At 37.9% G+C, this 14,845-nt stretch overlaps 2 protein-coding genes across 2 annotated transcripts; one reads left to right on the top strand and one right to left on the bottom strand.

The window, feature by feature from the left end:
* The first annotated feature begins 620 nt into the window (after positions 1–620).
* On the top strand, positions 621–986 carry LOC143611640 (uncharacterized). The gene has a single exon (XM_077085817.1). It carries the CDS (start codon positions 621–623, stop codon positions 984–986), a length of 366 nt encoding a protein of 121 aa, XP_076941932.1.
* A 10,643-nt stretch (positions 987–11,629) lies between these two features.
* Positions 11,630–13,636, bottom strand: LOC143611630 (large ribosomal subunit protein eL30). The gene is made up of 5 exons (XM_077085807.1): positions 13,582–13,636; positions 13,175–13,215; positions 12,182–12,287; positions 11,956–12,057; positions 11,630–11,867 (listed from the first exon to the last, which is right to left on the bottom strand). Exons 2-5 carry the CDS (start codon positions 13,193–13,195, stop codon positions 11,758–11,760), a joined length of 339 nt encoding a protein of 112 aa, XP_076941922.1. The 5' UTR covers positions 13,196–13,215; positions 13,582–13,636; the 3' UTR covers positions 11,630–11,757.
* Positions 13,637–14,845: the final 1,209 nt, after the last annotated feature.

The raw sequence follows: 14,845 nt of genomic DNA, 5'->3' as shown, positions 1-14,845 counted from the left end.
AGTAAGCAAGTGCTTAGTATTTATCTTAACGGTCTAAATCGTGTAATTAGTTTTGATGTTTCATATCTGACTCACTTAGAAACATCATCAAAGAGAAAACTATCCACTTAATAAAACTTATTTAGTCAGGTTTCTAAAACATTAACTATCACCCCATACCATTAGACAAAAGCAAAATCAAATGACCAGCAATAATGACTAAATTTAATGTGTATAAAATTATAAATGAAATCTCTAAATCTTTAATAATAACAATATAAATAAAAAAAATTGTGTTCCATATATTATTATAATCTATTTGTCGTCATTTCTAATGTGATGTAGTGGTATGAATCATGTGTTCTTTAATGAAGACCATGGGTGTCTAAATGAAGGAATATTATAAGACCGTGATCAATCTATGTGATCACCGATTCAATCCTAAGAACGTGTGAGTTTTACCACATCCGACGAGTTTATTACTAGACAATTCTCATTATAACATATTTGTCAAAGATGTATTTATAAAATTGATGAACCATTGACATATTATACCATTGACAAAGCACTTCAATAAAAAAACACTACCCACTAACCCACACACCCATTCACACTCCTCAAACCAACCCACACACAACACAATGATAACAACAGACGACCACCGGCGAGGAGCACCATACGGCATCCTCCTCGCCCTAGTCGTCGTAACCCTCATCGGCATACCCATCTTCCTCGGCGACGGCGGCGAAGCCTTAACGGAGTTCATCTCCGAGCTTCTGAGCCCACTGGGCCTCTTACTGCTTCCAATTATTCTGCTACTTGCTATACAATACCTGTCTTCTGATACCGGATCCTTTGTGTCCAGTATATTCTCTACCGGTGAACCCAACTCCATCCACCGTGCTAGTGGCTCCCCGGTGGGTGTGGCGCTTGTGCTGGTGATTGTGCTTGTGTTGCTTTATAATAAGTTTTCTATATTTGGTGGTGATGATGGTGGTGATGAGTAGTTTGTTTGTTGGAGATAGATCTGGTTGGGTGGGTAGTATTATGATATGTTGTTTTTGAATTGTTGTTGTTTAGTTTTGGAAATATAATTAGTTTATATACTTACAGTGAACAATTGTAAAACTGAAGATTTACAGTTTTTCGTGGTTTAATCATATTGCAGGTTTGATCTTTGGGTTTTAAAAATTGTTGATTTAGTGGGGGTGTAAATGAGTCGAGCTCGAGTCTGAGCTTGTTTAGGCTCGAGCTCGGCTCGTTTTGACTTACAAGAGCTCGAGTTTGACTCATTTTGAGTTTTTTTTTCAAGCTCGAGCTCTTGTGAGTGATTTTTACAGGCTTGTTTTGACTTACACGAGCTCGAGCTTAACTCCTTTTGTATTATTTTTCAAGCTCGAGCTCTAGTGAGTAATTTTTTCAGGCTCGAGCTCGGCTTGTTTTGACTTACGAGATCTTGAGCTTAACTCTTTTTGAGCTCTCATTTTTTTCAAGCTCGACCTCGGCTTGTGAGTAACTGATCATTCCGACGAGTAGATTTGCCGCAGATCTGGTTTGTTAGTGCACTCCGATCTGTTGTTTTTTGTTTTTGACTTTTTGTTTTTGTATTATTGTATTTTTTTAATGAAATATGTTTAGTTTATACACATGAAAAGGAAGGACTAGGGAGTATAGTAGTATGCTACAGTGAAAGTTGCATAAGTGATCCATTTGGTTTGATCATATTATAGATTTGGTCCTCGTCTTTTAAAACATGCAATCTTAGTCAAATACTCTAACTAGGACTGAGGTCAGCTCGTTTTGACTTAGAGAGCTTGAGCTCGACTCAAAAGTTACTTTTTCAAGCTTGAGTGGGCTCGGACTCTAATTTGTGTAGTACCTTAAATGAGCCAAAGCTCGATGGTGTGGTGTGAAATCAATACATAGAAGTCTAAAGGCATGAAAGTAAAAAAAATACACGAGGCTCAACGATCCATAACGAGCTTTTCAAACAAGGCTCGAGCTTAGCCTTGTTAACTAAACGAGCTTTATTTGAGACTTGAGCTCGAAAAGGCTTGTCTCGTTTCGAGAATACAATCTATCCAATCTCGAGTAGTCCCCATCATTTACCTGGTTGGTTTTTAACAAATAATGATGTCATGTCCCATTCATTTGAGCCTAACTATATTTTTATTATTATTATTATTATTATTATTATTTTGGATACTAGTATAAATTATGTTTCAAATTCCTAACATTTTACTTCATCACCTCTAATTATGTACCAAACCTTCAGTTTTTTGAAGTTTGAAAAAGTATTTTATTAGTTCTCCAAATTTGAAAAGGTCACACACGAATGACACATAACGTTATTTTATAGTCAAAAACAAATTATGATAACGGTCAGGACTAAAAACAACTTTTCACAAATGTTTGTACTAAGTTTGCAAGTTTTAGTATTTTAAGACCAAACTTGTAATATGACCATCCACAATGATCATTAGTATAAATAATCTACTAATATAATCACCACTGGTACGTTCACTCAACCACTAATTTACAAGGCGTGTGTTTCTCTTTGGAATTTTCATTTACCGCTATGGTTTATAAAGTTAGTGATTCGATCTCGATCAATTACTGAATCAATTGAGCCGAATCAATAAAATGTATGTAATTCTTGAGGAGGAGGAGGTTCAGTTATTGTTTCGTATTGCTCCATGGATTTTTTTTATTTTTATTTTTTGGAATTTAAGATTAGGTTTCACCTTCTTTTCATGTTGATTTTTCTGTTTTGTTTGTAAACTCATTAGGTGTTGATATCAACTAATTTTGAACGTTTAGGCTTTGCCGTAGAACAACTGCATATCAAACAAAAAGCACACAATGTAAGATGTGTACAGATGCAGTATTTAGTCAGAAGAATGTCAATTCTATCCCTGATCAGTTGACTTTATAACTTGCATGATTTAATGATAAAGGTTGGTAACTAACGACTAAATGAAAAATTCAGTAAATAATCTATTTCTAAAATTAAACTATTTTGAGAAGAACTAAGAATAGCAGATTAATATAATATAATATAATAACAAAATTTTACATTATTATATCAGATTGCTAGGCGAAATATACCATGAAAATGTATATCACAGTACCATCAACTTGTAATGATTAAAGCAATATTACTAATAACATGTGTAAAGAAATGGTTGTAGTGAAGTAATGTTTATTACTTGAAGGTGTTAGAAATACATAAACAACTACATCTATTTATACACAAATAAACCCTAGCTATCAACCCATAAAAAGCCCATGGGCTTTAGCCAACTATATGGGCTAAAACCCTAACTAAATACAACTAACACTCCTCCTCAAGTTGGAGCATAGATGTTAATCATGCCCAACTTGTTACAAATAAAATTTATCTGAGATTTCCGGAGCGGTTTAGTTAGAATGTCTGCTAGCTGAAAATTTGTCTTCACATGAACTGGTTGAATGGAAGGAGGATCAGTTTGTGTGCCTACTACTCGATCTCTGATAAGGCGGCAGTCAACCTCAATATGTTTTGTCCTCTCATGAAATACTTGATTCTTGGCTATGTGAATGGCTGACTGACTATCACAGTATAACCTCATCAAGTCATTAGAAACAACCCCGAGCTCTCTGAGAAGACGAGAACCCATGTCATCTCTGATGTTACATCTGCCATGGCTCTATACTCCGATTCGGCACTCGACCGGGAAACCGTGTGTTGCTTCTTACTCTTCCATGATACAAGATTTCCTCCAACAAACACACAATATCCGGTGGTAGATCGTCGAGAAATTGGACAACCTGCCCAATCTGCATCTGAGAACCCTGATATCCGATCATCTCCTTCTTCCGTGAAGGCACCTACACAACAATGACCCTGATCGGAGTATAATATACCCAAGCCAGGTCTTAAGATATCTTAAGACACGAAGGGCAGCATCCCAGTGACCGGTGTATGGTGTAGCCATAAATTGGCTCAGAACACTGACAGTAAAGGAGATATCCGGTCGTGTGACAGTTAAATAATTAAGTTTACCAACCAACCGTCTGTATCGCTCAGGATCTTTCATTGGATCTCCTTCCTTTGGGAGGAGTTTCTTGTAGGAAGCATTGGGGTATCAACAGGTTTACAACCCAGTAAGCCACATTCAGTTAACATTTCATGAACATACTTTCGTTGGGAGAGAAGTATTCCTTGTGGAGAGCGGGATACTTCTATGCCAAGGAAATACCTCAATCGACCTAAGTCGCTGACCTGAAACTGAGACTGAAGAAACTGCTTGAGTTCGGTAATCCCGACCTCGTCATCACCTGTGATTATAATGTCATCCACATAAACAACTACGATAATCCTATTTCCTTTCTGGTGTCTAAAGAAGACAGAGTGATCGTAGGCATTCCGAGTCATCCCAAACTGTCCCATAACACTAGAGAATCGACCAAACCATGCCCTGGGAGACTGTTTAAGACCATATAGAGAACGACGTAGTCTACAAACTTTCGAGGCCTCATCCTCAACAACGAACCCTGGGGGCTGCTCCATATATACCTCCTCCTTAAGAACACCATTAAGAAAGGCGTTCTTGACATCAAGCTGGTGGAGCGGCCAATGATTAATGGCAGCAAGAGCGATACAAATACGGACCGTTGGCATTTTAGAAACCGGAGAGAAGGTTTCATCGTAATCAATGTCATATGCCTGAGAATACCCTTTTGCAACCAACCGAGCCTTTAAGCGGTGTAAGGAGCCATCCGGGTGTAGTTTAACCGTAAACACCCAACGACAACCAACAATACGCTTCCCTTTAGGAAGTGTTTCAAGATCCCATGTATGATTGGACTTTAGAGCCCCAATTTCATCTTCCATAGCCTGTCTCCATCCTGGGTGAGCGAGAGCGCTCGTCACATTTTTGGGAATCGGGTAGGAATCAAGGGTAGTGGTGTACGCATGAGATTCAGGAGATAGGTGGGTGTAGGCAACATAGTCCTGAATTGGGTAACGAGTACATTTACGGGGTTCCTTGCGAAAGGAAATAGGTATATCGGGAAGTGGGGCACCAAGAGGATCATAAACGGGTGTATCAGAGGTTGTTGGATCGGGTAAGGATGTATTAGTGAGAGGTGTGGATTGCTCAGATGTAGACGGAGTATCGGAGGGTATTTCGGGGTCGTGGCCAGGGTGTGAATCAAGAGTCGCTGATGTTTGACCCCTACCTCGCCTAGCATATGTGAAAAGCAGTGGCGGAGATTCTGTCGGTGGGTCAGAATCAGTAGAGATTGGATCGGTAGAAGGAATTGACACAGGAACGGTGGGGATGAAGGGAGATGTGGGTATATCGAGGTCAGGAAATGGGTCAAAAACAGGAGTGGAACACTCAGGAAAGTAAGGACAGGACTCATTAAAAGTGACATCGGCACTAGTAAAGTATCGGTGAAGAGATGGGCTATAGCACCGATACCCTTTTTGAACCCGTGAGTAACCAACAAAGATACAACGAAAGGCTCGGGGATCAAGTTTGATTGTTTTCGGACGATGGTCATGAACATAGGCAACGCAACCAAAGACTTTAGGTGCGAGAGGAAAAGGAGTACCGGTGGGACATAGTACAGAAAACAATCAAACTTGATCCCCGAGCCCTTGACATTCTAGAATGTCTGCTAGCTGAAGAAAACAAGCAAACTTGACCCACCGACAGTGGTCCTCCTTGACTGAAGCAGTTGTTGTAGAACATGTAGGACCTGACGGGAAGATTAAGCGGTAGAGGCATCCAGATTCAAAACCTGTGCCAATCAGACGGTTCGTCCCTAGTTCCTGAAAGATACAGTGAGTAGGATAAAATTTAGCGGAGCAATTGTGTTGTTTAGTAAGTTGGCTTACCGAAGGTTATCGGGAAATTTAGGAACATATAGAATAGACGAGAGATTTAAGTTGGATGAGGTGTTAATGGATCCAACCCCCAGTACAGGACAGGAAGACCCATCAGCCAGTCGAACAGGTTGGTGGGAGACTTTATTAAGGTTGGACAGAATACCCGAGTTCCCAATCATATGATGAGTGGCACCCGAATCAATAATCCAAGATGAAGAAGGACTAGGAAGCGTACCTGAATCGGCCGTATTGGCATATGGAGCAGGAGCAGGAGTCTGAGAGGCTAGAAGCTGCTGGAGACGACAATAGTCTTCTTCGCTAACTGTGTAGGTGGGAGTGGAGGTTGGATCTGAAGTCTCACCAGCGGCAGCCAAACGAGCTTTGGGACGAGGAGGTGGCTGACTTCCAGGAGGGCGGTTCGGGCAGTCCCATTTCGTATGACCTGGTTCCTTGCAATAGTGACAAACAAGACCACCGCCCCGTCCAATACCCTTTTTGTGGATCATATGAGAACCTCGACCAGTACCCCGACCAGTAGATGTATACATAGCCGATGTATCAGTAGGAGGTAGAGTTGCACCATGATCATACATTTCCCGTAACAGGTGAAAGGTTGATCCAACTGAAGATGTAGCAGCGGAGTTGCTCAACAGTAGGGGTCGGGCGCTTGAATACTTAGGTGATATCCCGGCAATGAAGGTCATGACATCCATCTTGGCGTTTCGCTCCTCCTAAATCTTCAAATCAGTAGTGGGTGGAAACATAGTGCGAAGCTCATCTCGGAGTTTGCAGAATCGTGTGAAATAGTCGGTAAATGTAGAATCACCTTGCTCGGCCCGACCACAGGCTTGAACCACAGAATAAGCATGAGAGATAGACTCCTTAGCCGAAAAGGATGAAGAGAGGTGATCCCACATTTCCTTTACGGTGGAAAAGTTTTGAGCAATAGTAAGGATTTGTGTATCCATAGCATTCCATAGGGCCATTAAGATTCCGCTATCATCAATTTTCCATTCTTTGGTAATCGAGTCCGGGGGTGGTTTAGTGAGATGATCGTCTTTGTCCATACTTTCAAGCCCCATTTGGACAAAGAGACTCCACGAACCCCAATTTTTTTAGTCAAGTTTGATCGGAATGCGAAGAACAGCTGAATAATTAATAATACCTGGAGCAATCTGATTTTCTGAAGCCTTTTTATCAGCCATTGGATCTGAAAGTTTCTTATCCGAACGAATACACATGCGAACTGAGACTGAAAACTGGAAATATACGGCGGCCGGAGGATGGGGCACGCGCCGTCAAGCGGCGGTGCGTGGGTGGCAGCGGCGGTCTTCGGGTGGCGCGTGGGGGCGCGTGCGACAGCGGATCGGCGTCGGATTTTCAGGGTTTGCTAATCGGAGGGTGGTGGTGACAGTGGGAGAGGCGGTGACGGCGGAATATATCTCGAAAAAGGATTACGAGATCTGGACAGGAGGTAGACGGGTTCGGTTTCAGATCTAGGGCCGGCTGGTTCGGTTCAGATTAAGTGGCGGCTAGGGTTTGGATCGAGAGCCGTAGCTCTGATACCATGTAAAGAAATGGTTGTAGTGAAGTAATGTTTATTACTTGAAGGTGTGAGAAATACATAAACAACTACATCTATTTATACACAAATAAACCCTAGCTATCAACCCATAAAAGGCACATGGGCTTTAACCAACTATATGGGCTAAAACCCTAACTAAATACAACTAACAACATGAATAAAGCATTCATACATTACTACAAATATCATACACAATAATAAATCCATTGCATCATGCATGAGTTTGTCTCGTATGCACTTTGAACATGTTCATTAAGTTAAAAAAAATGTAACAAAGCATATGTAGCTTCAGAATTTGGGTGTAACCAAAGTTATCCTTCTGCAATTAATAATGTAATAGCATTTTTTTGAGTCTATGATCATACGTTTGGCTCCCCCTTGTGAAATTTGTTTGTGTAATGTTAAACAAATTACCATGGGCATCAATTTATATGGTGTATGTGTTATCAAACTGTTTTATAGTGTGTTAAATTTGCATCTAGATGTATATATCTAAATGATTTTAGTTCATAAGTCATACATTTCTCAATTTGTTGATTCAGTGGTCAACATCTTGGAGTCCAACGGTTTTATTTACATGATTAGTTGGTCATATACATGATCTTAGAGTTCAGTGTAATGTCTGTGACTTTTTACCTTAAATAATTAGCTAAAGTATTTTTACCATTTACATCTTCAATATGCTAATGCATAGTGAAGGTTTTTTTTCTCATACATATATATACCTTTCCATAAGTCCATATTGGTCTTTTTAGGTTTTTTTATATATCAAACGCCTAATTATTTTATTTAAAGATATATTTGTTATTCTAATACTGTTGTTTTGTAACCAGAATTAGTGCTTTAATTATTTATAAAAATAAAAATGGACAAAAGATGTTTGTGGGGCAATTACCCAACCTGTTTTGCTCATGAAAATGATCCGTTTTAACACATCATTCACCTCTTGAGCCGCCTATATTTTGAAAAGATATTTAGCTTTTCTTGTATATTTCATATTAATTCTGATGATTGGCTTTGACCTTCGGCTCCTAGGCCAACTGTTCTCTCTGTGGGTTGTCCGTTTGTCCCACACTCTTATTTTCGAGAATTAATATTATTATCTGCAAATGAATTTTCAGTTTGTGCTTAAATTTGTCTGAAGCAAGTTTGCAAGTTTAAATTTGTTTGCTTCAAATTTTAAGTTTTACTTCTTTCGATAACGAGATTAAACACATGAAAATTGTTCGGTCGAAGCTGGTTGTTTTTAAAAAGTACCAATTTGGTTAGGGTCAAAACGGATTCTTAGCAAAAGGAGTTATGGTCCAAACGGGTGATTTAAAGAAGTGTTAATTTGGTTCAGGTCAATACAAGCTATGTACAATCTGAATACGAGTAATAAATACAATGGCTGTGATAATTATATCGAAATACCATTTTGAGATGGCCATTATTTCTCTGTTTATACTGCCATGTATGATTTATCTTGTGGTAATTTCCTGTTTTGCTTTTAATTACTTTTTTATAATTAATTTAGTAATTATTGCTCATTTAAGTATAGAAAGAAAAATTACGTAAATTGTAAATGCAAGTATTCAAATATAATTTGTATTTGTTTATTATTAAACTTTTACTAAATTCAGCATTTTTTTTACTCAATCCCATATAGTACACGGGTTTATAACCTAGTTTTATTATATTTTATGTCTTGTACGATGTATGACGGTAATGCCCTTGTTATCATGGCCTACGTGGCGCGTAGGTTTGACAATTGGTCAGTTGCTATTCAAAATTCAACTCGTCGCACGTGCCCAGATCCATTGATTGTTGGATCCGGTTTTTAACTAAATAAATAAATTCAAGATCCGTTTATGGAAAATTAAATAATGCACATAATAAAAATTGTTTTTTTAACAAAAGTATATTGATAAATGGATTGCTGGCTAAAATCACCATATGAATACACTCGTCTTTTGATTCGAGAAAAAACTTCACCTAAGGTCAACGCTCGTGAACAATCGTCTGAAGGCACGACAATGCGATTAGATAAAATTCGTTCAATTTAAGGATTCAACTAGTGAACGTGACTTACTCGCATAGTCTCTCATCATCACCCTGGTGTCACTAAAACTAAATGTTGAAGGCAATAATTAAACATGGGTCATATGAAACGCCAATTCTCTTCCTTATCACTCCACCACCAGTTCATTGGTAACAAAAATATATTGATGGATGACGGTTAAAAAAAGCAAAGCAAATATTCAAAAATTACATCGAAATAATAAGTTTTTAAGCCATTCGGTCTGGGTTACCTTGATTTTACTGTTTTGACTATTTATCAAAAAAAAATATAAAACAAAAAAGAGAAATCGAATAAAAAATAAGATGTCTTTGCTTAAATCATTGGTCTTGAAAATAGCTTTATTCCGAATCTTTCAAATCACCCATCAGTGCGTATGCATAACGCCTTTCACCGCTTGTTTTTAAATTTTGCTCAGCTTTACCGTCTTGATCCAAGTCGCCATATCAATCGGCTTCATAACTATGGGACCATCAATATTCAGCCAAACTATGAATCATAAAAATTGTTTTTATGTTATTGAACTTTTGCATGAACATGGCACATCTAAAGGAATAATCACATACGTACCGGTTTGAATAATTACACCACTAGAGAATTATTTTTATTTGCCTTTGTTGTTATTAGTAAAATTTTGAAACACATCAAATTGATGTGAAAATAGCCTTGTTAAATTAAGATCTACATGGACAGACCAATAGCGATTGTTGCTGAAGAAAAGAAAGCGCGCTAACTTGTGAAACTGGTTTAAAACAAGCATGAGAATAGATAGATGGGTTCAGGGGCGTAGCTCAATGGGGACCCGGGGTGGCCCCGGTCACTGCCGTTTTCTCCGTTAGTAGGGTAAATTTCGCGATTTTCTCCGAAATTTTTTATAGGTATTACGCGCGGTCACCCCTAATGTATTTTTCCAACATTCTACCGGTCACCACTGATATTTTTTTTAAATATAATGCCCTATCGTTTGATTTTTTTTATTCAACCTTGCAATATTTATAAACAAAAGTTACAAAATAGTAGTCGAATATTAAAAGATTTGTTTTTATAATTATTTAGGTCTTTGCAATACTTCTTCTAAGTATTCACTTAGGGATGAGATTGGTACAGGTACCGAAATCCTAAATCCGAAAATCACAAATTTTTTATAAAGGTACCGGTATTGAAGGTAAAATTTGGGAAATACCGTTACCGAAACTTAAAACTTTGGTACATATTCGGTACGGGTACCGATACCGAATTTGCTTATCCCTACTCACCTTCCTCTTGAATATTTTAGGTTTTTGTTGGTTAAAAAAATATTTTGTTTTTTTATTGTAAGAACAATCATTTGAATAAATAAAGAAAAATTAGATATATAGATGCCATATTCTTTGATCCAACCCGACCCGAATCACCGACACGAACCGAATCGTTGACCCGGAAATTTTTGAGTTCGTGACTCCGGTCACCCCGTGACTAAACCCAAGCTTCGCCACTGGATGGGGTTCACTATAATTAATGTATATTTTTGTGATGATAAAAGCAAACACATGTGATTCGAATATTACATACAAATGATCATGTGCTCATAACTTGTTAATTGTTATATCATAAACAAAAGTCGTTAAAAAATTATCAAGAGCATCAAGAAATGTCAAACGAAACGGCTAGACAATGGATTGATCTCACCAAGACTCGCAACTGAAGATCCATGCAATAACTGCTGAATAATCCTAAAGAATACGGGAATTTTGATCATCGACAAAGTCAAGTGACTCAAGTTTAAGAACGATGAAGTTTCAAGTGATGTACAAAGACGTTCTAGCGATAAATTTCTGCACTATCAAGGATTAGTCAAACAATAATAATTGTTCGCGAGACGTTGTGAAGTTGATTACCACCGGCTAAGAAAGATAATTATAGTCTGTACAAACTCTCGGTTGAAAACTAAAAAGCGTTCGTACAATGGTTAAGTCAGCATCCATCAAAGAAACACTACACATTCGGTATTTTTTTTCAAACACTTGTGGAAAACTCGTTTCTTTTTCAGATAACGAAATAAAACCTTAGGTTTGCAACAAATAACGCACTCTTTAGCGTTAAAATAGGATGTTACAACCCCACATAGATATCATAATATGTTGCTTAGAAAAGTTAAATAGAACATGTAATTGATTAAAATCAACATTCAACCAACAGAAAGTATTAAACTGAATACAAACCAACAAAATCCCTCTAATAAAGCAGCTCTTATAAAAAAGGTACTAGAAAATAATCTCACTGATCTCCTGGTAGACTCTTGATGATATCAGAGTCGCCTGCATCGATGATACTTAGGCATGACACACGGAAATACTTTCCACACGCGGTTCCAAGATCGACGTTGTCTGAACACATGATTGAAATAAATTGTAATCAGCAAATGAGAAAAATAAACACATGTAACTTAAAAAACAATATCAATGATGAACTTACTTCCATTGTAATGGTGAACGCCAACCTTGGCAAGCATGGCGTAGTACTCAATCTCAGATTTCCTCAACGGCGGGCAGTTGTTGGAAATGATGATCAATTTGCCTACAATTCCCATAAATATACGACAAATAAGCCTCACCAACATAAATATAATCAATGCCATTAAAATTTATAAAATATTCATTAAATTCAATAAAAACTAAAAAAATGTTGGATTTAAACTAACCTTTGGAGCTTCTGAGAGACTCGAGCACGGTCTTGTAACCAAGAGTGTACTTTCCACTCTTCATCACAAGAGCCAACCTATTGTTGATACTCTCATGAGTCTTCTTCTGCAAATTTAAACAAAACAACAATCAACAACTTCGCAAATTAAAAACACAAAATGACTGGAACAATAATAGGGGTGCAAATGAACCAAGCCGCTCAAGCCCAAGCTTCAGCTTTGTAAGGAAAGCGAGCACGTGCAGGCTTATTGAGCGTTAGCGAGCCTCTTTTTATTTTTATAGTTTATCTCTTTTGCACTTTTATGTAGTGATTTCCCTCCGCATACTCGAGCTCTGGCTCATTTAAAGTACCAAAATATTTTTATAAAAATAATTAAAAAGATGTATATAAATTAATTGATGAATGATAATCGAGCCGAACCCAGGCTAAAAAGCAAGCTTAAGCTTTAAAAAAAGAGTTCAGAACTAGCCAAGCTTGAGTAAGTCAAAATGATCCAAGCTCGAGCTCAAGCTCTCGTAAGTCAAAATTAGTTCAAGCTCAAGCTCTCATATGTCAAAATGAGGTCGAGCTCAAGCTCTCGTAAGTCAAAATGAGTTCAAGTTCGTGCTCTCATAAGTCAAAATAAGCTAGAATTTGAGCTCTCGTAAGACAAATGAGATCACGATGGAGCTCTCGTAAGTCAAATTGAGCTCAAGTTTGAACTCTCATAAATCAAAATGAGCTCGAGCTTGAGCTCTCGCAAGACAAAATGAGATCGACTGATTAAGCCCGAGCTCGAGTTCGAGCTCTTGTAAATCAAAATGAGCTCGAATTTGAGCTCTCGTAAGACAAATGAGATCGCGGCGGATCTCTCGTAAGTCAAATTGAGCTCGAGCTTGAGCTCTCGTAAATCATAATGAGATCAAGCCCGAGCTATCGTAATTCAAAACGAGAGCGACTCGTTTACACTCCTAATATTCAACAAAATAATAATAAAAAACCAGTAATTTACCGTCTTCTTTCCAGCCACCATTGTAACTCCTAACAAATCAACTGCAAATTCAATACAAAACATCAAATCAAAACACAAACAAACCACCTAACACTATTACCACAAACTCAAGTATTCATCAAAACAAAACAAAAAAACTGCTAAAATAATTCAATTTTAATTTCTCATCAATCAACAAACATGAGAACGAAATCATTCAAATAAACGAATCCATTCATACAACACGTTTGCCTTAAATCTAACAATAACATGAACAAACAAATCGATTATAAACATGCTTATATTAATATATAAAGAGGTTGAATCTAATCAAATAAATAAAATAAAAGCAATACATACAACACGCAACTCAAAAGGTTAAATATATGTATAGATTTAACTCTAGAATGTGGATCAATTGATGATACCTGCAAACGGTCTAAGAGTTGTAGCAGCTGAAGATGATGAAGAAAGTGAAAGCAAACCCTAATTTAGTTGTAGCAGTTATATACTCGGTTACTCGGGAGGAATAAGTGGGCTGGGCTGGGCTGGGCTGGGCTGGGCTGGGCTTGGCTTGTATTATTTGACCAGAAATGGGCTCATTGTGTTGAACTAAAACATCTTTTAAAATTAAAATATAATAAAAACCATGACATCGAGTTATGGGCGGTTTGGCAACCTCAACACCATGAACGTATCTTTATGGGCGAGTAGAGGTGCATAAAATACTCGGTTCCGGATATGATCAGGACAGGTATGACCTGGTATTGGATTTATCCATGGAGCCATAAACGGAACTGAAACCGGATATACCCAGCCAAAACCCGACCCAACCCCGAACCCGCAAATACCGACTATACATGGAACCGGTTCCTACCCGACCTACTTTTAACTTTACCCGATTTCGGTTCCTAAAAATAACAAGTTTGTGCACCTCTAGGTAGAGGTGCACAAATCGGGTATGATCGGGTATTGGAAAATCGGGTATTGAGATAAATCGGGTAGGGTTCGGGTAGGGTATTAAGGAGAAAAACTCAACCCTATGTACCCGGGTAGGGTATAATCGGGTTCGGGTATTGGAACCGGGTACGACCGGGTATTAATACCCAGTTTTGAATTTGTAATTTTTTTATACATTTTTTTATTTGTTTAAAATTTAAATTTGCTTTGTAATGTATAAAAATAATTAAACTATATTACAAAAACCATAAATCCACTTAAAAACAAATTATTTATTTAGTAATGTGCATTTTATAAAAACTTAAACATAAAAGTTGTGAAGTAAACATAAAAATATACTATAAAAACTAATGTATTATTTCGGGTATTAGAAAATTGGTATCGGGTATCGGGTATATCCGGGTATCGGGTATAGGGTATGACCGGGTCCGGGTATCTACGGGTATAAATCGGGTACGGTTCCGGGTACGGGTATTGACCTCAAAATGCATACCCTATCCATACCCTACGGGTGGGGTCGGTTCCGGTTTCGGGTATAGAATACCCGGGTATAGAAAAAACCGGTTCCAGGTATTTTTTTTCGGATCCGGTTCTGAGTACGGGTTTTTTATGCACCTCTACATCTAGGGGCGAGGAGGGGTTCCGGGGTCCCCTGTTGTTGGACTTAGAACTTCTAAATCAGTACATATAGTTTTGTTAAATATAGCCAACGTATATTCAATAATGTTTTTG

The sequence above is a fragment of the Bidens hawaiensis genome, unplaced genomic scaffold (genome assembly GCF_021521415.1).
Source record: "Bidens hawaiensis isolate Kalapana, Puna unplaced genomic scaffold, B.hawaiensis_p1.1 tig00031815_1, whole genome shotgun sequence".
Lineage (NCBI taxonomy): Eukaryota > Viridiplantae > Streptophyta > Magnoliopsida > Asterales > Asteraceae > Bidens > Bidens hawaiensis.
Note: the sequence above shows the minus strand (reverse complement) of the source record. Positions and strands in the feature narration are given on the sequence as shown.